Genomic DNA, 24,365 nt, shown 5'->3' with positions numbered 1-24,365 from the left:
TAAGAACCAAAGGGATTGTACTTGCTTTCTCTCCAGGTGCCTCAGACTCCTGTGTAAAGGTATGATTGGTTTACCTTGGCACAATGGATGATGTAAAAGCCCGCACTGAGGGAGGCAAAATCGGGAGGAAGCTCCTGCAATGAGTTATACTGTTGATGTGTAATTTTTCTCCCAACAGAGGTGGAGCATTTTAGGTGCTCACATCTGAAAGGGATCATGCATGCAGGATGTTCTTTTTCTGGTCTAGTGGTCCAAATTACTGTGGTTTGGTGGAGAGTGCAGAAATCTCTTCAAGTAGTCACCCCTCAAAGTGACAACCTGCAGCTCTTCCTTCTAACAGAATTGTAAAAGAAAGTTGTCTTATATAGGGAGGGTACATTAGTGCATAATGCTTTAATCTTCAGAAGTGATTCAACTTCACAGCAGACACGCTGTGTCACATACATTAGTTTCTGTGATGGCTGAAAGTATTTTCGAACTTGTGTATGTGGGTAAGCTGTTACAAATCAGGTAATATAAGCATTTAAACTGTAGTAGATTCTAGGGGGTAATCATGACCCAGAGGTTCTTTTTTCTTTCACAATACCCAGCTTTTCTTCTTCTGTGCTACTTGACACATTTCACATATATTGGTATATTTCAAGGTAATACTGACTGAAGCAAAAAGATTTTTTTCTTTTATTCTCAACAGTGTTAAAAAAAGGCTTTGCTTTTACCCCCTCTGTTTATTTAAGATGGGGAAAAGGAATCCTCTTTTGCAGCTGAAAAATTTCTACATAGGTGATTTCTGTTACAACAGGGGAGTAAATATACATATGCACATGCAGGTATATATGCATGCAGTTCTGTGAACAACTCATGCCTCAAACACTGTATTAAACTCATAAATTTGTTAAAGGTAGAAAGCAGGTTGCTGAGAAGCCTGGACAGTTGGGAAACAACTTTGGCAGAGAAATTATGGTATTATACAATTTCTTGTTCCTGAGCAGTAGGAAAGAATGCACTGTTGAGCAGCATCACAAATAACACAGGCTGTAGCCCCACAGATCGATGCAGCAGATGCTCAACTATCAGCCTGAATAAGCAGGCAAGAGACTGAGTCTCTTCTGACTGTTGGGCTGGGGTCATCAGACAATGGCTTCCAATCTCTGTGCCTGTTTCATATCCTGTTTCATATTTCATTAAATATCATTCTTTTGGGACCTCTCAGTGCTTCTGGGTAACTGATTGGGAACACAAATGCGTAGCTTCCTATCTTTAAAAAATGACCGAAAAATATTTGTGACTGTATTGCAGTTTTGTGAGGAACAGGGAAGTTGAGGCTCTAGGTATTAAGAGCTCTTTAAAGGGGAAATCTTGAGGGGTTTGCAGGTTGGCATTCTGCAGTGACATATATTATTTCTTGATGCCCACCCTAGAAATAAAGGTGGGGTATCTAGGTAGAGATGTAAATGCAGCCTTCTCAAATCTGCCTTTTCAGTTCTTTTCACTTCAGCTCCCCAATTCTTTTTAGAAGTTCTTGAAAGGTCTCCATATGATAGAATCATAGAATGGTTTGGGTTGGAAGGGACGTTTTGAAGGTCATCCAATTCCAACTCTCTGCAATGGGCTGGGACATCTTCAACTTGATCAGGTTGCTCTATTACTGTGACTGGGAGAACTTTAGTTCTTACGAAGTAATAAATCAGCTTTCAAGCATTGAACTGAAAAATCCTGCATGTATCTTCCTAATAATTAGCTGGGAAATCTTGGTTACTTAGACAAAAGTGGTTTGTGAGTAGTTTTTGATTTTGCCCTATCAAGGAATAGTTATAATTTCTTTTATGCTACATAATATCTTTTTCTGTGTTTCACCAGCTGTCCATCCATGCTCCCGTGACAATGGTGGCTGTTCACACATCTGCATTGCCAAAGGGGATGGAACTCCAAGATGCTCATGTCCTGAGCACCTTGTGCTTCTACAGAATCTCTTAACATGTGGAGGTGAGTTATGTTTAACAGTGCTGCTAATCGTGAGTTATCTTTAACAGTGCTGCTAATCAATTTGTATCAAAAACATCACAGCTGAGGTTGCATTCCATTCCAAAATGTGGATTTACACACAGTTATTCTGTACATGTTGTGCTGCAGTATGTTAGTCTTTGGTAGTTGTACCAGCTGTTTTCTGCTTGAGGTTTTGGGCACATGTGACTTTTCATTCTGAGCAGAATATTCTTCTTTGACCTTAAAATACTTGAATCTTCTGCTGAGATTTTTATGATTGTATGATGTGACAGGTTTGTGCTTTAAACAAGTGTTTATAAGATGATGTTACATCAACCTGTGGATGTCGCCCTGAATTTTCTTGCTTTTGAATGTTTGAATCTTTGCAGTGAAAATTCTCATGCAGCTTGATGTAAACAATATGTATTTTTAGAACCTATCTGTGTGTTTACATGTGTCTCCTCTGGGAGGAGAAACATGATTGATGGTGATGTTCACCAACGAGATCCATGAGGTGGAAACCTGTATAACCAATCCTTGGCCCTCGGATCAAAGTTTATATAAGATGGAGTCAGAAAATGAAGGCAGAGCTTTCCTTGTCTGACCTTCTGCTGCTTGCTTCGTCCTTTGTGTGTTGTGAATAGCGACATGTGATGACCTAGCAGCAGAAATTGTGCCTATGATTCCCACAGTATGAGACTCCAGTCTTTGAAATTAATTTAGTCTTGTACCATGAAACACTGTACTGGCTACTTATCAAATGTAGGTTCCATTGTGATACTTTTTAATTAAGGTAATTCTCCTCTTTCCACATGGTAGACTTTTCCTTTAGCCTTCCCTTTTACCATCCTAGTATTTTTAAAACTGTTAACATTATGCTTGCAGAGGGAATTCAAAACAAAACATTGTTTCTTTTTGGGAGGCATTATATCTTAAGTTGTTTGGCACTCTTGGTCCTCCTGACTTCTTTTCATGTATTTATTTTGCTGTGGATTTCATTTTCTGGTTGAACTCTGAACTCTCATGGGACAGTCATTTCCATGATAAACTGTTTTCTTTCCCACGACCACAACACGTTATGTGGCTTTAGAGTAGTGGTGGTTACATGGGAGGGCAGGGTGGATCAATCTAATTATACTTCTTGCTGTGGTGTTGTTGCACAACGTGGACAGCGAGAGAGTCTCACATTCCACTCCTTTGGGTCTTCAGCTCTAAATCTTAAAATTCAGGGGCCTGCATTTCAGTGTCTTTTTTTTAATTCTAATCTTTCATTAAGCCTGCAACTACTTTTTAACCCATGTTGTCTGTCCTAGTAACAGCCACTACCCAATGTTCAAAATAGCTTAGTTGGCTGGAGAACATTTGTCCATGTTCTGGACATCCTTATGAATGCTTTTGTCAAGTTTTTTAACACAAGCTTGTGTTTGCCAAGTGCAACCATAGTGCAACCTTAAATGTGCCTTTAAATGCAGAAGTAGTGATCTGTCTGTTGAATTATCCAAACAGCACACTTGTATCAAAACTTACTCCAAGAATTACCTAAATATGTATGTCTGGCATCTTTATCTTACCTACAGCTGTCAGGTCACTGGCTACATTTGTAATTCTCATATTGCTTCTCCAAATAGTCATAAATTAGGAACTTGAGAAAATAGTAATTTTTTCCAAACTCAAGCACATTTTGATTTTTATTCACAGTTTGTTTTTCAAGCTCTTGTTTATACTTTTGTTTCATCCTTGAACTTTCTCTCCCTAATGAATAAAGAACAGCAGCACTTTGAAAACTGTTTACATGTAATTCTAGAATTTTTAACACCACCCTCAGGAGAAAAAATACTCATACAGCTAAGAAACCTTCCTTATGCTGGGTTTTTTGTGAAGTCCATTCCTGAGCCTGAATCTTAAGAAAAGCCCACTGGGCTTCCAGAGGAGTGTTACCATCCAGTGCCAGAGCATGTCTCTAGCTGGATCATACTGTTGTTATAGGCAGGGTATGATGTGGTTCTCTCTTAATCCAAGTGGAGAAGCATCTACTCAGAGCATAACTGGGCATCAGCAGCTATGGGGAGGAGTGGCTTCCTCTGCTAAATGATTTGATTATGTCACAGGGTTTTGGCCCTGCACCTTTTCAAATCGGGCAACTTGAACAATAGTATGGATGTAAAAAAGAGTGATACCAGAGTCTTGGGGTCCATGAAAAGTCAAACTTGAAGGAAGTCACATCTTTTTTAGGTCCAACAAACAAAAAAATGGCTGTGCACAAGTTAAATTGGTCTGTCTCTATAGTGAGAGAATATAAGATTAGGGCAGGCCTCCAGTGCTCCTTAGACTGCTCTCTGAACCTTCACTGACCTGCAGCCCGGAGACTTTCCAGCAAGAGAATTTAGCTTAATGTTTACCACTCCTATACAGATTTATTTTTTTTCTGTTCATATTTTTCAATTCATAACTGACTCAGATTTTTTTTTTGTGGAAAAGCTGCTGGAAAAATAATGAAACAGATACTGTAGAAGTTATATGTTATATGTTTTAGATGTATTCATTGTCAATTAATACATTCTCTCGGGTTTTTTGATGAAGAATTGGTCCAGGCTAATATAATTGCAGGGATTAGAATTGTTTAGAATCTGGTTTGCAATCAGAAATTGAATATTCTTTTGAATTTATGTATATGACAGTGTTTTCCAAAAGGTGGCTGTTAGAGACAAAGCAAGTATTTGTAGCTCCTGCCCTTAGTTCAATGCTTGACTGCTAAAACAAACTTCTTCTATCAGCATGCATCCAGTGTTTGTTATGAAGTTGGTAAAATTTCATTCCCTATTCAAAATGATGTTTTCCTCTAAGCTGGAATCTTAATGTAGTCATGGAAGAACTCCAGGGGAGGAATAAGTGTGCTTTTCTTGACAAACTCTGTCATATTTTTACTCTGTTGAAAGGGATAAGATTGAGTATACAAATCTGATATGTTTTCTCTTTCTCCAGAACCTCCAACTTGCTCCCCAGACCAGTTTACATGTGCAACTGGAGAGATTGACTGTATTCCAATGGCGTGGCGGTGTGATGGGTTTCCTGAGTGTGATGACCAGAGTGATGAAGATAGCTGCCCTATATGCTCTGCATCCCAGTTCCAGTGTGAGAAGGGACAGTGCATTGATGCACACTTGCGGTGCAATGGAGAAATTGACTGTCAAGATAAATCTGATGAAGCAGATTGCGATAGTAAGATCAGTTTTCCTGAACTCATTGTTCTAACACCAGCATCCCTTTGGGATTCTAACTGTTCTTGAAATGTATAGATACAAGCCCTTTTTGTTGAGACAGAAGTTCCTGAATATAGATAAGAAATTTAGCAGTTACTCACAAGGATATATTACACATAATATATCTATTATGTATACATAAAATAGGTATGGAGTACATAAGGTTTTATAATATGCCACATTACTACATTTTATTAACATATCAGGTGATCAACTACACTTTGTTAGGTATTGTAAGAGATTCACGCTGATTTGATCTTAGTTTTGCCCCTGCAGGACTGATTTGACAAAGGATTGGAAGTTACTGGGACCAGAATTTTATTTTAGATTCACTGACTAAGATGTATAACAACAAGGAGGAAGAACTAGAGATACACAGGCTTGCAATTTACCCACAGCAGTATTGTGGTGCCTGATCATAATATGGAACTCACTTCTTCCAGTTTTCTCAAGAGGCTCAAATGCTCCTCTGCTGTCAGTACCTGAATTTTCCTTTCTTTCTGTGCAGCAATTTGTCTGCCCAACCAGTTCCGATGTGCAAGTGGACAGTGCATCCTCCTGAAGCAGCAGTGTGACTCCTTTCCGGATTGCATCGACGGCTCTGACGAGCTCATGTGTGGTGAGATGTCTTTTCTTGACATTCTGGTGCTGTGTTCTACACCCCTGTGCAGAGCCCTGGTCTTTGCAGAGCAATATTCTTTCAGGGAAGAGTATTTCAGAAGGGCCTTAAGAATTATCCTTAGGGAAACCTGATTTGACTGTGCTCAGTGTCTTGGAACTTGCAGAACTGCTACTAAGCCTGGAGTGGCTTTTAAAAATGTGCAGCCCTATCCACTGCAATAGCAGGGCCAAACTGGAGGCTAATTATGTGGAGGAGCTAACACGCAATGAGCAAGTGTCCACAAGAGACCACAAACCGGCCTCTTACAGTGCAGGTGTAAAAGAAATATATGGAGAGATGTTGATTTTTCTGGGAAAAATGTAACTTTGAATTCTCATGGTAGTAGATATATGCAAGTTACAGACGTGCTGATGGCAGCTGTTGTGTTAGTCCTTAGAGAGTCTGTTACTTTGCAGTCCAAAGTGGACACTAAAATTCACTTACTTTTGCTCTTCTTGCAATTTCTGTTGTTTTGCAGCATTGGAGTGACTAGAGCATGAAGTATTCAGGCAACAGGGCAGATGGAAGGAGCGTTTAGAATCACACAAGTGGTTTGGCAAAATAGTTGGAACAAAGCATTTTAGAATAAAAGCAAATAGATGTGCTGGTCTGTATGGAGTTCCTTCTGAACAAATAGCTTGCACTGGGTTTGTGTAGAGAAATGCTGCATTCACATTGCCTCTAGGACTAACCTTAGCAGATTGTGAAGTTTTTAACATCTTAGACCTTGTCATGTTTTGAAGCACCAGTTGTCAGAAGCTGTGCCACTGCTGGGATGAGAGGAGGGCTCACAAAGTTTGATCCAAGGTAGCTTTGTTTCTTCCTTCCATCTTTGTGGAGGATACTGCAAGGAAAAGTGTATTAATGAGTAAGAATGGTAAAAGGAGCCCTAGTTGTGAATAGAAAAAGAAACTTTTCTAGACTGTTGCTCTATCAAGATAAGTAATCCCATTACAAGATAAATTGCTAGACAAAAACAAAGTACTTTGCTCATACTGATTTATGGAGGGGAAGAGTAGGCATGAAATCTTGTGTGTTGAATCAGAATATCTGGAGTTACAGACGCCTGAGTGTGATGCAGATGCTTTTAAAGGCACTCTATGAATGGCTGTGTGCTGACTGATTTGCTAAATGAGCTCCGGGACAGCAGCATCTACACTGCTCCATGTTTAATGACTGTGAGCTTGAGATTTCTGAGTCTGAAAGATTTTTAGCCTGCCTAGCAGCTGCTAACTTTTTCCCAAGGAAAAAATTTCTCAAGAAAGTTTCTTCTCAAAACAATCTTGGCACACAATTATCCTTTCTCAAAACAATCTTTCTCCAGGTGGTGTCTTGCTGTTTCTCTAGTTAACCAATGGGATTAGAGAGGTGTTGTTCCTATTCACCAATCATGTCAAGTCAGTATCTGAACGCCTTATAAAAGGCAGTAAGAATTAGAAAACAAAGCCTTCATTTTCTATGCTCTTTTCCTTCTGAAATATTTGGAGTCTTTCTTTCGTGTCCTATAGCAACAAATGACCACTTTTAATCTTCTCCTCTCTTTCCAGAAAAATCGAAGCCAGCCTCAGATGAGTCCCAGCCGCACAGCAGTGCCATCGGTCCTGTCATTGGGATAATCCTGTCCCTTTTTGTCATGGGAGGGATGTACTTTGTTTGCCAGCGGGTGGTGTGCCAGCGCTACGCCGGCCCCAACAGTCCTTTTCCACACGAGTATGTCAGTGGTACTCCCCACGTCCCTCTTAACTTCATTGCTCCAGGAAGTTCTCAACATGGCACTTTCACTGGTAAGGGTGCTGTGCTAAGGACCTTGCATCTGATCGGTACCATTACATTGTCTGGATTTCAAGTTTTACACATTATTAAGGCTGCTGGATTGTGGAGTTTTCAAAGAGCAGAAATTAGATGTTGGTCTGCTCAATGGTTTTGGGATGAATCTGTCATTTGAATCAAATATGTAAAATCTATTAGCTTTTCTTGCATTTTAATGGCTATAGTCAGCTGTTCCTGCTTAAATTATGTTACTATGGTTATCAAGAGGTTTTTTTGTGGTAGGAAATAAAATTAGAGGATGAAATAATTGCAGGTGAAATCTTTGCAGGGGTGTTTTAAATTGGACTTCACACTAAAGCTTTTTTAATTAAAGCAAGTATCAGTGGTTTTCATCTGTACTTCTGTAGGTGCTAAACCAAGCTGTCATTCTGATTCTCATCCATATTTGTTAGCTTTTTCTAATCCATATTGTTGTGACAAGTTACAACAGCTGAAAATTTTACTATTTATGTTAATTCTAAAGAAAAGAAAGGTTTCTAATACCATGGCATTTCCAAGAAGGATATATAGTCACGAAGCATGATTACAAATACTTACTCTGCTTCTAATAAATACTTCCTGCATTTGAAAAAAAACCAAAAAAAAAGGTTCTGAAAACTTCCCAGACTTACCTCTTACATTAGCACTGAATGGTCTGACAGAAAGAAGCTGAAAATTAATTATCTGAGTGAAGAATATATTGTAGTAAAACAGATTGGAGAATGACATCTTCCATTTTCCTCTAACTCAGGTTTCCTTCTTTTTCTCTCTGCTGATTTTCAATTTTAGCTGTGATTATTTTCAGTAAAAATAATTGTGTTTTGCAGTTACTCATGTACTTGCAATTGCATTTCTTGCAATGGAAATTGAAAGTTTGGAGGTCTCAAGCTTGTTTTTTGGGCATTGTAATTTTTTTTTTTCAAATCCTTAACTTCCTTTAATTGGAAAATTTCTTAGTTAATTTGAGTGAACAGTTTGGATCAGCTGTTCTGAAGATTCCTTTCTCAGCAGTGTGATAGTAGGTTGTGAGGAATTCAGTGCTGCATTGAGACAAGAGGTGGTCTGAGGGTGAAATGTTTTCTTTACAAAGTGTCCTTCCTTGTAATCCTGAAGTTCTTACAGAAAGCAGTCTTCCCAAAGTGTGATAACCATTATCGTTGCACGGGTTTGCAAAGCTAGGGATGTGGTTTGTTTGGCATTAATAAATAACACTGTGGTTTATCTAACCTTGTTTTCCTCTCTGTTTAAATGCAGGAATCTCTTGTGGAAAGTCCATGATTAGCTCCATGAGTCTCATGGGAGGAAGCAGTGGTGCCCCACTGTATGACAGAAACCACGTTACTGGAGCATCTTCAAGTAGCTCATCCAGCACTAAAGCCACTTTCTACCCACAGGTATGTCATGGAAATACACTGGTGAGTTAGGAATCTCCTGCTTCTGAAGAAAGTAAAGGTGCAGCTTTGTTCTTGCTAAGTAAATGTTAACAACTGTTAACAACTCTTGGGTGTTACTATTTGTGATATGCAGGCCCATTTTGACACTTGCTGAACTTCACAGAAGGGCTTTATTGTAGTCCATCAGGATTATGCTCTGTGCTCTGTGATGTCCAAAATGTTTCATTATCAGAGTGATATTCAGCTTGTTTATTCCTGGGTATTTCTGTTCTTCCCTTGGAGACGCCACCTCTGTTCTTTGTTAACTCTGATGGCTGTGGCCCAATGACATTTTGCACTGCTGAATGTTGCAGGCATACATGGAGTAACAAGGCAAGCAAAACAAAACAGGACTAGTATGAAAACGTGTATGAAATAAGCTTGACTTGGTGTTCAGATGAAGAGTTGATTATTGATTCAGAAAACCAAGTGCATACACTGGGAGAAAACACTGGTACAGCAGGGTAGAGGCAGAGGTTACTTTGCTTGCATTTTTTCAGCTATAATTTAGCTCCATTTCTGGCTTTTGAGTGTTGGAAGTCACAGAATTCTCGTCCCCATATCACAGTTACACAAATTCCAAGGTGTATATTCTGAATGGAAAGAGTCCTCTCTGAATCTGTAGGAGAGACATACAAAGGTTCTTGTTTGCCAGCATGTTTTGTCATGATTTTTTTTTCCCCATTGTGCTTCTGAGCAATACCTTCATTGCCTTTTGGGTACACACAACAAGCTGCCAGAGTTGATCTGCCAGCTATGGAGGGGATTTTTGTGTAGTACTGAATCAGGAGGCCACATGCTGTGTGGGTATATACATGCATTTGTATTTACATGTAAGCTGTTATGCTCTGTGTGGGCATTTTGCCTGATAGCATTTTGGCCAGTTACCAAGGTACTTTCTTGTCCTTTAAGAAGGGCAAAAAATAGAAAAGAGAGACTGGTGAGTTTATCTGTTGGTAAGGTACAATTGGGTACTTACTTCTTGCATTGTCTTCTCTGTGAAGCCTTCATGTTTGGAACTCAGCAGCGCTCCTGATTTAGCTTGTCTCATGCATCACCAGTGTCTCTGTAATGTGCTGAACAATTTCATGCTAGACCTGATTGAAGTGTCAGCACCACACTAAAAAGGATGAACAGAAAAAACATTTACTTAAATAAAGCTTGAAAGAGAAAAGAAGCCCAAGAGCTGATCTGCCTGTGTGATTCTATGGGATCTGTGTCGGCCAAAAGATCAACTTTTCCATTTGACTTCTGGCCTAAATTAATCTGACTGTTGCTGGGAATTCTTTTTCCACACTTTGCTATGTCAGCCAGGGCCTGCAGGGATGATAGAGTGTTTCCTTCATGAAAGGCTTGCTGGGTTCTTAGAAGGAAGCTGTTGCAAGAACTTTGTTACGTTAAGGTACTGCTTAATCCAAATGTTTTGGTGTTTTGGTAATTAGCCTGGTAGCTAATTACCCAGCTTTATGTTCATAATCAAAAGACCAGATCTGAGCATCCTAGTTTTCTTGGCTTTTTTGGTTTGTTTAACACATCTTAGTGGTACTGAGAGGTGCTCCAGTGAATAGAGACTGGGAAAGAATCAGTGTCAAAGAAGTTATGCCAGTTTATATACCTGAGAATCTGGATACAGGCATCCTGGCTGACACTGTTGGCTGTATTTAGTCTCAACATGAAGTGGTATTGATGCAGCTCAGGGTGTCAGTAGGAGTGAATCAATCTACAAGTAGCATGCAGTGTTCCTCCAAGGAAGCTGATGTTTGGAAGATGCTCTTGGGTCAATTACTCATCACTCCCCACAGCTGGCAAAGGGAGGTATTCAAGCTTGTCTCCCTTCACATGAATCTGCATGCAGGGCTTGTCAGTATTAGTAACAGTGAGCTCAACTCAAAGGCCGGGAGTCACTTTGCTGGACGCTGCACAGTGAAGATCCAAACAGTGATCTCTCCACTCCAGTGACTTTAGAGTGTTTTTGTGGGAGAGGAGCAAATGCAGAGGAAGGATGGTCAATGGGGCAGGCCATGAGTTGGCCAAATGCCCAGGACAGGCCGTGTACAAGATGTGCAAATCAGTAGCAAGGGTGTGATTTTCCACACTGGAAGTGATAAAATACTCTTCATGGGTTAGGCTAATGTCCTAATGGCTGTGTCAGAGGTTCAGCTTCCTGCTGGTGGAAGAATCCTAAATAATTTTGAAGCCTTATAAACTTCTTCCTTTTGTGAAGGCTACCAGCAGCTGTGTGTAAGCACTCATGGCTGAGCCATATGTGTGTATGCTATGTATACACAGACAGGCTATAATTATATTTTAGTTCATAGCTTTTTGCATTGTGAATTCTGCCAAAATTGTATGTTTACAGAACAAGAGTGAAAATGAAGCATTTGGGGAAGGATGGGGTTTTATTAGTTATAGTAAAGGAACTTGGCTTCCTGACCCTGCTATTGACTAGGGACGTGTTTAGGGTCTGGGAGTGGAACATACTTTAATTTCCCATTAGCATCTGCTGAGGATGCTGTCAGTCCTTATGCCCAGGGAAGTGCACTTAGATTCAGCCCAACTGGGTTAATTTCCAGCTTTATTCCAGCCTTCCAGCCTAACAACAGATGTGGTGAGGAAGAAAATTCCCTGTACTGAGAACTTTGAAGGCCTGCACAGTACCTGAGTCCAAAGTAATGAACATCTGTGATCTTTAAAAATGCATTAACACATTCAAGCAGCTAGGAGAGGAAACTAGAATAAGGATGAATGGCAGGGTGAAGGCATAAATACTATTTTCAAACTAAGTAAAATTGTATAATTAACCCAAAATTTCACACTGCTTGTTCCTGTTGTTTCTAGATTTTGAACCCGCCTCCTTCCCCAGCTACCGATCGCTCCTTATACAATGCAGAGATGTTCTATTCCTCAAACATTCCTTCAAATACAAGATCTTACAGGTACAGTTCAGATAAAAAGGTTTGCTACATCTTCTATTTATCTGCCTTTAGTTTTGGATCATGTTCAGACTTTTATTTAAAAATTTTTTCCTCTCTTAATAAATGACCATTCAAATGATGTACATTATATTGCTATGTAACAGTCCCTGAGCATCCTGTATAGAGGTTGGTGTTTTCTGCTCATTCCCTTAAGCTTATCTTAAAAAAATTTCATGAGTCCACCTATTTGTTAGTGACTGGGCTAAATGGTCAGAGTGCTCTCCTCTGGTAGGTTAGGGGCTGGAAGAATGTGCTGCTGCCTGAGGTAGTTGTGCCATTCAAAATTGACACAGTTCAGGTAGTTTTTGTTGGATTTCTCTGAGAGTCTGAATTAAGGCTCATGTAGTATTAATGAGCAGGGGTTTTGACTGAACACACAGAGCTGTTCAATCTCTTTCTTTTTTTCCTTCTTTTCTCCCCAGATTGCAACTAATGCACGTGCTTTTTTCTTTTTTTGTTTTTGTGCAGGCCGTACCTTATACGAGGGATAGCTCCACCCACAACCCCCTGCAGCACAGATGTCTGTGACAGTGACTATACTACCAGTCGATGGAAGGCCAACAAATACTATATAGATCTAAATTCAGACTCAGACCCTTACCCCCCTCCACCCACACCTCGCAGTCAGTACATGTCGGCAGAAGAAAGTTGCCCTCCGTCTCCTGCCACGGAACGAAGCTATTTTCACCTCTACCCCCCTCCACCCTCTCCTTGTACAGACTCTTCATGACCTCAACAGAAGGAACTTTTCCTGTAAATATTTTAAAATATGAACAGATTTAAAATATATATTTTATGATTTAAAAATAAATCTGGGTGGGAATTAAACAGAACTAAATGTGAATAAAAATGGGTGGGAGGAGTGGGGCTGTGAAAAATTGTACAGAGGAAGAATATTTATAAAATTGATTTTTTTAACTTAATTTCCATTCTTTTGTGCCATATTTGCCTTTTTGAAGTCATGTAACTGACTCAGTCTCCAAAGGATTTGGGGAGGGAATGTTGAAACTTTCTGCATTTTTAAGTCCCCTTTTTACATGCAAAAAGGGTATGTAGTTCTTCTTGTTAATGTGAGACAAGAAAACTAAGTGGCTTGTGGGAAGAGGGGTCATCTAAAGAAAGATGCAGACTTATTCCTAGAGAAGAAAAACCCATCAAATACAGTTGTCAGGATCATCCCTTCACCACCACTGGAAGAAAATGTGCAGGATCACAACCCTTAGATACTCCTGTTTGCAAGTGAGCTGAATGCTTCCCAGCAGAACTTGAGTGCCAAGACCTCAATTTCAAACCTCCCTCTACATCTGCTTAGCATTGAACTGAGAGAACACTTCTCTTGGCCAAATCTTCCTGCTTAACTAAACCCACAGGCATCATGTCCTACCTCACATCAGTGGCACTCTGCACATGGCCAATTTTATAACTTATTTAGGCTAAATAAATCAGTCCTAAAAAAATTGGTTTAGTCCCAACCAGTTCCCCACCTGACTGGGTGAGTGGTAGCAGAAGCAGTTGTACTAACCTGTGGGTGAGAGCAAGGGTCGAGTTTAAAGTGGTATTTAAGCTAAGAGAAATGCCCAACAAACTGCAAATTTGGTCAGACTCGCTGTTTTAACAGTGATGCAACCAAGCTCCTTCATCCTCCCTTGTGAAGCTTTGGTGATTGTCTGGGAGGAAGCTGTAACAGTCAGCTGCTTCTTAAAACACAGTGCTAGTTTTCTTTTTCTCAAAAGTCCTGTAATCACCGTGCCAGGTTTCTGAGGTGTTCACCCATGTTAAGTTGATTGGAGAATTGCTTCTTCTCTTAATATTCATTTTCCAAAGTGGATCAAAATGGTCACTTGTATTCAAATGAGGAAAGTTATTCGGGTTTTAACTGGTGTTTCTAGAAAAATGGTATCTGCATAGCTCAAATCAAAAATCAGTTTAGTCATATCTCATAAACATTTGCCACATGATTCAGATTTAGAAATAAGTAGAAAAAAGAATAGAAGAGGGAGAAAAGACAAATACTGCTTTTCTATTCATGTTGATATAAAAATGATTAACTTGTACGAACTGCTGAAACATTAGGACATCAAGATCAGCAAAGTCCTTGCTCCCATTCCTAGAAAAAACCCATTAGGGAATAGGGGAGATAGAATCGGTCCCTTTCAAATTCAGAAGACAATTTTTTGCTTTAATTACTCTTTCTCTGTAGCAAAAAGGATTGGGTATTGTATGGCTCTTTATAAATTCAGCACTGATGATAATGTGAGTGCCTGCTTGGGGCATCTGAGGGAAGTTCTGAATATGCAAACTTGCACCTGTTTCTGCAGCTGTTCAATAACAGATGTGTTGGGCCTTCAACAGCTTTAATATTGATGGCAACAATGAAACTTTTTTCTTGTTTGAACTAAAATTGTACTTGGCTTTGGGTCTTTTTAGCAAATTATTTGAGAGCACATCAGAGGAGCCCTACAACTCCAGGAGAGAGGTCTTGGTTGTGGTGGTGTAAGGGCTGGGACCACAGTGTTCTGATCCACTTTGTGTTTTCAGATTTATTCATCCAGATCTGTTCTTCCTGTCTGCACAGTTCAAGGGTAGGATTTGTGCTGTCACTGGTGTGTTACTAAAACTCCTAAAGTAGCTTTTACTACCTTCATGTCTAAATTTTTACTTGAGAGATTAGCACAAAGAAGATGAGTTTTCGTAGAGAAAACTACAGAAATAGAGTTTAAGAATGGGTTCTTTGTGATGGGCAAGGTCATAGTTTGTTACTCTTGGAGTGACTTAGCCAACCCCTGAACTGATGGTTTGGTGAAAAAAAGCAATTCTCATGTGATCATGTTTCAATTAACTAAATTAGGAACATACATCCACAGGGTATTTTATGTGCTACATGAATTGCATAAAAGAGTATTTGTTCTGCATTACAGCAGTTGGTAGTCCAATTTCATATCATATGTAATTTTCTGCTTGATAACTATTCACTGTTTATAATGAATTCGTTAGTTGTTTCATGTCACACTTCTAGCTTAGAGAGAGATACTCCATTAATTTTCCTGTATTCCTGTGATGACACTGGATGCAGTATTACTTATTTTTTTATTATTAAACCACTGATCTTTTTAAAGAGCCATAACCATAAGAATCCTAACCACTTCATCTGAAGATTTGTATCCTATTACAAACATTGGAATTGAGTCCAAGAAGATTAGCATTTTTACTGAGAGTTGAACTGTCTTAAGAGTCACATTGTTTTGGAGCTTAGGTTTTAAGAAGGAAGGAAGCACTTGCTAAATTGGGTGAATTAAATGTACATTTTTATTTCAGCTGAACATTCATAGCCTCTTGCTGTTGATGTTTGCTGAGGAATAGCCTTCTCTTAGGCACTAGAAGTTTGGTGATAAAAATCAAAGCCCCACACTGCTCCCTATTACTGACACTAAAAGCCTTTTCCAAAAAAAGATTTTATACAAATTTAGCATCTTGACATTTAAATACTAAATATTATTTTTGATTGCTGTAGACTATATACTTTAAAAGATATATATACTTCCTGGTGTTAGAAAAGACCAGGAAGAAAATCTGAGCAACAGGAACTACTTTCTGGAATATCTCCACTGTGTTCTTACTGGTTTTCATCCTGTGAACTTTCAGGCTAAAACATAGAAAATAGGTGCTATTTTCTTCTAGATAAGGATGAGAGAAGGACTTGCAGGGAATTAATGAGTACATATGAGAAATTCTGGCAGTTCAGGGATGAATAGGAAATATGGAGAGGAAAGTTGCATTTTGGGGAGACTTAAGCATAGTTTAAATAACCCAGAGGTTTTCTGTGAGAAACTTGACTGAAACATTTAAGGAGTTCTACCCTAATAACCTGCAGAGGGATACATGTGATTCAGCTACCTGTGTGAGCTTGTGAGTACTTGAATCAGTGTTTTCAACCACTATTTTCCAAGCCTATTGTGACTGCATATTAGCACTTGAAACAACTCAGGGTGTAACAAGGAATGGTGTCTGGAGAGCAGCCAGTTATGGGCAAATGATATGGTTGATTCTATGTTAGATTTGCAGGACAGATGGCCCAGCTTGCCTGTCCTGCAGTACTGTCATGAAAGCAGCCACTTGGGTCTTCCCTCCTGTAGAATTTGTCCCATCTGCAGGGCAGGTGTAGCAGCAGTGTGAGGCTGTAAGGTAAATGGACAAGTTATCATCTTCGACAGTCAAGGATTCTTTCATTTCAAGGAACAGTTTGTGCAAATTATAGCTTGACTTCAGCTAGACTGGTCTATAGCCAGTGCACCTTTAAATTTGCAGTAGAGGTAGTGAATTTGTTCTGGATGAGTCTGAGGAAACTGCATGAGCACTATCCCAGCTGCCTTACTTAGATTTCTTACTCAGATTTCTTCTGTCTGGACAGATCACTAGATCTTAGGCTAAGATTAAGCTAAATCTGTGTGTATGACAAATAATAATTTCTTCAGAATAGTGTTATAGTACAAAATGCTCTGTGTCTAAAATGAGTTTATGCCATTATCAGCATATTCTAAAGAGGACATCAGAAATTAGTGGGAAACAAAATTCTTTTGGAATAATGGAATTGATTTTCAGTAATAAGCCTTCATTTTTGTGGTTTGCAAAGGTACAGGCACTTCCCTAAAAGTTCTGCTTCTTTTCAAAGTGACAACAAAATGGTCTGTTCGCTCAATACCTGCTTTACAGACCTAGGATGGGCTTTCTGGAAATCTCCAAGCTTGTTTACCCTAGGTCTGTTTTCCACCTGGTATCTGGAACGTCATGTGCAAGGTCCAGGACTCATGATGTTCTCACCATATTTATGCCAACTGGTGCCTCTTGGATTCTGGGGCTTTTGATATTCTGATGCTCCGTGCAAAGCAGGAAAAAAGGATTTGGAAGCAGGAGTATTCAAGTTAGAGCTGGTCACCCTGGGCTGATGTCACTCCTCTGTGGCCTGCAGGGTCAGATCCCTTTGCTAGGGAGGGCTCTTGTGCTGCCCTTCCTCAGAGCCTCTCCAGCATGTTGTGCTACTTCACAAGTGTGCTCAGTTAACCATCACAAAAGTTGTGCGTCCTGTTGGCCTCAAGCATTTTTGGAAGCAGATCTCTTCTGTCATTTTGTTGGGGTTTATGTTGAGTCTGTCCAAATGAGTAGCTGTGCTTACAATTGTACAACAAATGATATCCATTAATGTCGGGAAATGAAAACAGAAGGCAAGCGTGTTCCCAATAATTAATAACATGCACGACTGCCTGGCACAGAGCCCTGAATTAGAATATGTTTGCTGTTGCAGTGCTGAAGGATATTTTATAAAGGTGCATGCATGGACAGAGCCTTAGACAAGCTAGACAACAGTCAAAGATAACTGTTTACAGCTCAGTCATTTGGTGGTTGTGTGTTGTGACTCAATTTGGGATTATAAGTAGAGTCCTTGTAAATTTGCCGTGTCTGTAAGAGATTCATGGAAGGCTGAATCCTAAACTCTGAGAGGTGATTGCTGTTTCTGCTGGTGTTCCCTTAGGTACTGCAACAGTTTCTGTTCATCATTATATACGAAACTCCCTTTCTACAGCAGTTTTAAGTTTAGCTTAACAGCTTAAGGTATTTAATGCACATTAAAAGAAATATTTAATAGGCATAGATATTTTCAATCCTGTTAGGCATTCTACCTCTTTCCTGAGAACACTTACTCTAGATTGTCTAAAGGGTGATTTTCTTTCATTTGTTTGAGGTTGGTTAGCTATACTGTGGGCTTTTTTCACATAGAATTATACTCCCTGCAAGGAAAAAAAATTGTTTTAAATCAATGTTAAGCCTGCTGATAGGAATGATGGAAAACAGTCTGATATGTCTTCTGCATTCCACAACAAAATCCTTCAAAATGCCATGTCCTGGCATGCTGACAAGTGCTCCCAACCACCTGTGACAAGCTGCCACATCCTGGCTGTTCCCAGCATGAAGCACAGCCCTTCTTGCAGCCCACTTCTGGAGTCAGGCCTAGGTCCTCACCCAGCAACACAGAATCCTGGTGGATAGAAGATCACAATGGCAATTCCTAAACAGGTCGGTTTACATTGGCAAAATGCATGCAGAGAATGTGCTTAGAAGGGCTTGTCAGAGGAGAAAAGTTTGACAGCTCCAGTTACAGACTAATTCAGCACCACTGAAACCTCTGAAAAGTGAGTGCTCCCACTGATGCACCTTTCTGTAAATAAGAACAAGGCCACTCTGGTGACAGCATTCCTGGGGTGGCTGCCTTTGACAAAGGGAGCAATATTCCTGGTTGGTTTGTACAGAGATCCTGCAGCCTGTAAATAATTGTACGTAGAATTCATCAGCCTGTGGAGGTGAAACAAAAAGTGTTGAAAGCGAGAGGATGGCTGTGTGAAATTTGGGGGGTGTCTTAAACTCAACTCTAACCCAGACCACTTTCCTACTCACCTACTTGTATTGCAATTGCTGCTATTGTAAATGTACAGGAATATACAAAGAGTACCAAGAATTTTTATATAACCCACACATAATCTTTTTATATTTATATTAAATTGTGTATTCTGCAAACAGCCTAATAATTACAGCTTTATATGTGTATCATTTTGTAGCATTTGTTACCTCAAAAGACAACCAAACCCAATACTTCAGTGCCTTGTGTATTTTAAACAGATTAACATATAAACTGGGGAAAAAAATTGTAGATTGTACTCCGCTGGTTTTAACAAAGCTTTGTATTATTGTTAGGGTTCTCTTCAGTTAAAATACAAACAGCCACGAGTTGTGGAACTAACTGAAAACTTACAATTTTGGAGGTTTTTTAGAGCATGCATGTTTTGAATTTGTAATATTTGGAGTTTCTCTCAAATGCATTCTTTCAAGTTCACTTTGGTTTATATATTCATATCTATTTCAACAGACATCCCAATACCTGTCAAAAATACGTAGCATTTAAAAAATGCCAGTAACTGATATTTACATGTTTGGGGATTAAATTAATTCTGTTTTCAGCATGTCACAATTTTCATTAGAGCAGTAAAATCTTTATTGTGTTACAGAAAGTCTTTATCAATTATTTTGCCAATCATGGCCTTCTAGCACACAAATGACTTGGTAATACTGTCGTAAAAAAAATCTTTGAGGCTGTCATCACTTCAGACCATTGTACGTTAACAATTTTCTGGTCATGAAACCGCAATGTTTCTTTATGTTAACAAAACCAAAGGCTTGTTTGAAGTAACTGGTATTTTGTATAAATATTTGTACAGATAACAGACTCTGCTTTTGTACTATAGATTATGTGGATTTTGTTTTATAATAAATGCTTTAAAAAGAAATGCTTAGCAGCCATTTTATGAGCAAAGCTGTTTCATCACCTACAGTAGAGACAACGAGCCAATATCACAACTGTTTTAGATACTGTTTAAGATAAGGATAGTGCTGTCTCCTTGGTTTTAATTTTAAAATGTACAACAGTGAGGGCTGGAAAGCAAATCACCTTTAGAATTAAGAGTTGTTAGCTATAGAACTTACCACAAGTTTGTCAGCATCATGATCTTACAAAAATTGTTACATTCCATAGGAAAAATCTCAGTTGTTCTGATTAATCTGATCTGTATTTCTTTTTAAATTGCATGATACCTTTTAAAGAGATGCTATAGGATGTCAAAGTAAACTTTTTCAATAATGGCTTCTTTTTTAATCGTGAACATACTTGAGAACTAGTTCCATTGAGTCTAGTTTTGTCTTGATTTTAACCTAAAAGTCAAAATGATTTTTAGTGGAGATACCCTTTTTCCTGTGTGCTGGTTAGATGGGACTCAGTGTTCCTGAAGTGTTTCTGAGCAGTCATCAGCAGTCGTGAAGTCCAGTTCTGTTTCTTCTGCTTTTTCCAGGCTAGAAAAAAAAAGAGCATACTTTCAGAGACCTGTTTATTTCTTACAAAGTTCTTCCAGGTTTTGCATTAAACAGAACCAGAAAATGTCAAAATATTTTTCCTCTTAGCCACATCATCCTTGCTAATAATACTTAATATAAATGGAACCCGGAGCAGCCATATCATGACTGCCTAGACCTAGTGATTTATACCATTGCTGATAGGATGGATTTGTAGCTTGAAGGAAAATGACAAATTTTAATTTCTGGTGCTCTTCTCAGCCTGGAACAGGTCTTCCATCACCCTATTGTCTTAGAAAAGTTGGACCAAATTACTCAGAAGTACAGAAAGATTTTTAGGATTTCATATGGCCTGAAGCAGAACAGTCCCACTTTCTTTTTTTTTTTTTTTTTTTTTTTTTTTTTTTTTTTTTTTTTCTGGATCTCCTGGCTGTAGCTAGGCTTTCTCTCCCGAAAAGATACACAAGGTCGTCTTGGAGTGGATTGTGTCTGTCACTGCCTGGTTGCAGGGAGGTGTCTGATACATGTATCCCACACAATAATACAGATTTCTGCAGATCTATCATTGTGACTCCTCAAGTGCCTTATCCCAGATTTTTCTTGAAACCAGAGGACCCAGTATTTTCTTTTTGCTCCAGAAAGACTTGCTCAGCTGTCTGGATGGATCTTTGTAGCCTTACACTCCCATAGCTTACAGATTTCTTTACATTGTAATTAAGAAATAAAGCTCTGATACATCATTTGTCTGAATGGAATCTGAATACATTCCCAGGACTGAACCTGTGGTCACAGGGAAGGGTACCTAATTCCAAATCCACTGGTCCTGATCTTTTATGGAGCTATCCCAGCTTTTACTGTCCGTGGCAGGGAAGATCAAGGTGTTTGGCTGATTTTGTGCAGCATCACTGAGGATTGAACTGAGTAACTGTGTCTGGATGTGCTAGGAGGTGGCTAAAGTGGTTGAAATGCATTCTGCCACAGCATGGGTGGCTCACAGCTGCATTCAAGAACAGCCTGGTCCTAACCTATTCAGCTCCATGGATAAAGCATCCTTCCATGCTTTATGCTAGCCTCAAAGCTTCTGTACACAAGCATCATAAATAACTACTGCCCTTCCTTTCTCCTCCTTTCTCCGAGCTTTTATTGCTGAGCAGACATCGTATCACACGGAATATATCCCTTTGGTCAGTGTGGGGGATGTCCCCTCCCAAGATCCTGCCCATCCCCCAACCTCCTGGTGAGGGGTTAATGCTGGAGAGACAGCACTTATGCTGTGGCAACACTGCTCAGGAGTAGCCAGAACACTGGGGTGTTACCAACAATGCAAAGAGCAGCACCATGAGAGCTGATGTGGGGAAAATGAGCTCCATGTCAGGCAGAGCCAATACAGTGAGCTAAATGTGCCCACATGCTGCCAAAAAGCCCACATTGAGTTCTGGGGAGGAGTTCATGTGAAACTAATGCTTTTTAGGACAGATATGGCTGTTTTCCATGCACCTGTGCTCTGAGGGGTTTAATGCAGGTTGTCCTTTGAGTGAATGGCTGGGGAATGGTGGGGCAGCCTTTGAGGCCATGTGTGGTGCTGTGGAGAGCAGGGTGCAGGGGAAAAGGCAATGGAGAGGCATCTGAGAAATGGAGGCTTGATGAGCCAGGCTAATTGCTGGACTCTGAGTATATTGAAAAAATGAAGCAAGGACTGTCTAACTGCAAGGGGTATTGCCAGATCAGCTGGTCAAGATCATAGCTACAGTAAAGATTAGGACTAGCAATTTACTTGCTTCTGCCCAGTTTGGGTTTTGATGGATTCCTCACACGACACAACAGCTGGAAGGGGCATGGCAAGGGCAGGATAAGGTCTTGAATTTCCTCTTGCAATTAGAGACTGGTCTGTTGTCCGTAATTAACATGAATAGTAAATAGGCTTGAAGTTAGAGTGGCTTTTGGAATAGAAAAATATCAACAGTTTACATATATTCTGGACATCCTGCAAAGACAGGATCTGGACTTGCCCTAATTGAGGTTAGTGCCTTCTATTACAGTTTCCCAAAGGCAGAGCTACTTTGGCAATAAATCTGATTTAAGGGATAACAGCAGCTTTGACAGTCTATTACTTGGGGGGCAATGTTCGTTACTGAACTTTGCATGGCCTAGAAGGTTATAAGAAACACTTGTGAGAACAGGGACAATGCTTTCCATTGTATTTTAATTTGGCTTACCAGGCTATTGTTACAGATTTAATTAGGACTTAATTCTTAGACAATTTCTCTCATAGCAATCTGAATTCCTTCTAGGTTGTAAGGAAATAGATTTAATGCTTACACTTATTTTACTGTAGGCATTGTACATAAGTGGTCACTAAAAATGAGAATAGAATTTGGACACCAGATTTCAAAAGTTTGTCACTTCCCAAGCTATACATAGCCTGCAGCATTTGGAAAGGTCAATATCCATAGCTTCTCCTTCCTGTTATAGGTGGTTGTACCAAAAGCCCAGGTACTGGGAACAATAGAGTGAGAAGTGTTCAGTAGTTGGATTCCCTGGATCCAGACTAGACAGAAATGTTCAGGGAGGTGGGAGCTCATGAGCTGAGGTGCTGTCATGGTTTAGGAATGGTACTCTCCAACTCAGTGCCCCACCAAGACAGCGACAATACTGTAGCAAAAGTGTAAAAAAGTGGAAAAAGAGGGTTACATGCACAATGCTCACCAAGCCTGAGAGAATGAAAACCAATGGTGGAAGGCTTCCCTCTTCCTGCCATGCTTTTCCCCAACTGGAAAAGAAACCCTTTCTTCTCAGAAGTGAGGGGAAAAGGTAAAAAGGTTCCTTTCCCGTTCAGTTCCCCTTCCTTCTTGTTAATGCCTGATATACTACAGGAGCTAGCAATTAACTGGAGCCCAGGTAGTTTACATTTCTCAACCTGAATATTATGCTTAGCCCTTAGAGGAAGGTTAATAAGGAATCCTGGAGGATATGTGAATATTTAATGGATTTTAGCCCTCATTCTTACCCATTTCCTCTGCAGTTTTGGCTGCTGTATCCATGAAATACTGAAGTCTTAATCTAGAGGCAAGGTAAACAAGTGGTCAGAGGACGTGTTTGTTACAGCCAGTTCCTGGGAGATGAATGCTGTGTGTGAACAAACTCTGGAAGAATTAAACAGGGTTCAGGGAAGTTCCAAGTTTGAGAATCTAAAATGTAGAAAGCTGACTGCTGTATCTGTACAGGATGAAGCAGCACACTTAGTTGAAAGCTGAATAGGAACCCATGTGTCTTTACTTGTAAACTTGCTTGGAGGACCAGACCTGAAATATCAGGAATTGGTGATGAATGAGATTGAGGAATATATGTATCCTGTCCTAAACTGGGCCTTGTGAGAGATACTGTATTTTGTCTCATTTTATAAGTTGGTATCTTGTTTCCATCTAGAACTGAGGGTAGGTTTTGTGAATTGAGCACTTGAAGAGTCTAGTTTATTTCCAGATCCTGCTGGATTTCTAGATATGCAGCCAACAAGGAAATATTTAGAATCCCATTTTCAGTCTTGTTCCAGAAGTACTTCTCGGAGATTAGGCCTTGTAAAGACAGTAGCAGGTGTAGGGACAACCTCTTCTCAGTCTTACAACAGAAGATTGGATTTCATTGCCATGACTGCATTTAAGGTTGGGGAAGAAAGACCTGAAGAGGCACAGGATGGCTTTTCAGCTTGCTCACAAAAAAAAAGAGAGAGGGCAGATGTCAAAGGAACAGTATCTTTTCTTCCAATTTTGCTAAAAGGTTACCTTTTCTCTGGCTAGAGAAAAATAAATGATGGTTATTTTCAAAGGAATTTTCACTTCCTTCATATGTTCTATGTCATTTGAGGTTGCTTAAAACACTTTAAATTACAGTGTCTTTTGAAGGTGGATTAGTGTTTTTAATTTTTTTTCTTTAATTGGAGTGGCATGTTCTACCCTCACATTTTTATGTCAACCACTTCTGGTTTTTGAAACCTATTCAAATTATATGCAGCCTCCTCAGTGCCCAATACAGGGGGACAATCACTGCCCTGGTCCTCCTGGGCACATCTGACATTTATGTGGAGACATCAATGTTAAAATACACATAAATACTTCAGAGCTTAGTACTAAGCAACGCCACAAGGTGGCACAGTCATCTCCTCTGAAGAGTTGCCATTCCCCAAAGTAAACATAGCTCCAGAGCTTCCCTTTTCAAGGGGGAATCACCCATCCTTTCTCCACCCCTGCACTCGATTTCACAGAGTAAACACTGATGGTGGGTGTAGCTTTCCTGAGAGTGAGAATTTTTTTTTTGTTATATAATAAAACCCTACTGTAGAAATACTTACATGGCA

The 24,365-nt window shown here is 39.7% G+C and overlaps 1 protein-coding gene across 1 annotated transcript in view; it reads left to right on the top strand.

Moving 5' to 3' along the window:
• LRP5 (LDL receptor related protein 5) overlaps positions 1-19,460 on the top strand; it is a 130,964-nt gene extending 111,504 nt beyond the window's left edge. Inside the window, exons 17-23 of the mRNA XM_083863891.1 lie at positions 1,858-1,983; positions 4,966-5,202; positions 5,752-5,862; positions 7,452-7,688; positions 8,968-9,107; positions 11,985-12,082; positions 12,590-19,460. Coding sequence (XP_083720017.1) covers positions 1,858-1,983; positions 4,966-5,202; positions 5,752-5,862; positions 7,452-7,688; positions 8,968-9,107; positions 11,985-12,082; positions 12,590-12,851 — 1,211 coding nt within the window. The 3' untranslated portion in view covers positions 12,852-19,460. The remainder of the gene's footprint in view (positions 1-1,857; positions 1,984-4,965; positions 5,203-5,751; positions 5,863-7,451; positions 7,689-8,967; positions 9,108-11,984; positions 12,083-12,589) is intronic.
• Positions 19,461-24,365: the final 4,905 nt, after the last annotated feature.

This window comes from Zosterops lateralis, assembly GCF_965231275.1.
Source record: "Zosterops lateralis genome assembly, chromosome: 6".
Lineage (NCBI taxonomy): Eukaryota > Metazoa > Chordata > Aves > Passeriformes > Zosteropidae > Zosterops > Zosterops lateralis.
The sequence above is the reverse complement of the archived record's forward strand: the minus strand, read 5'-3'. Positions and strand labels throughout refer to the sequence as shown.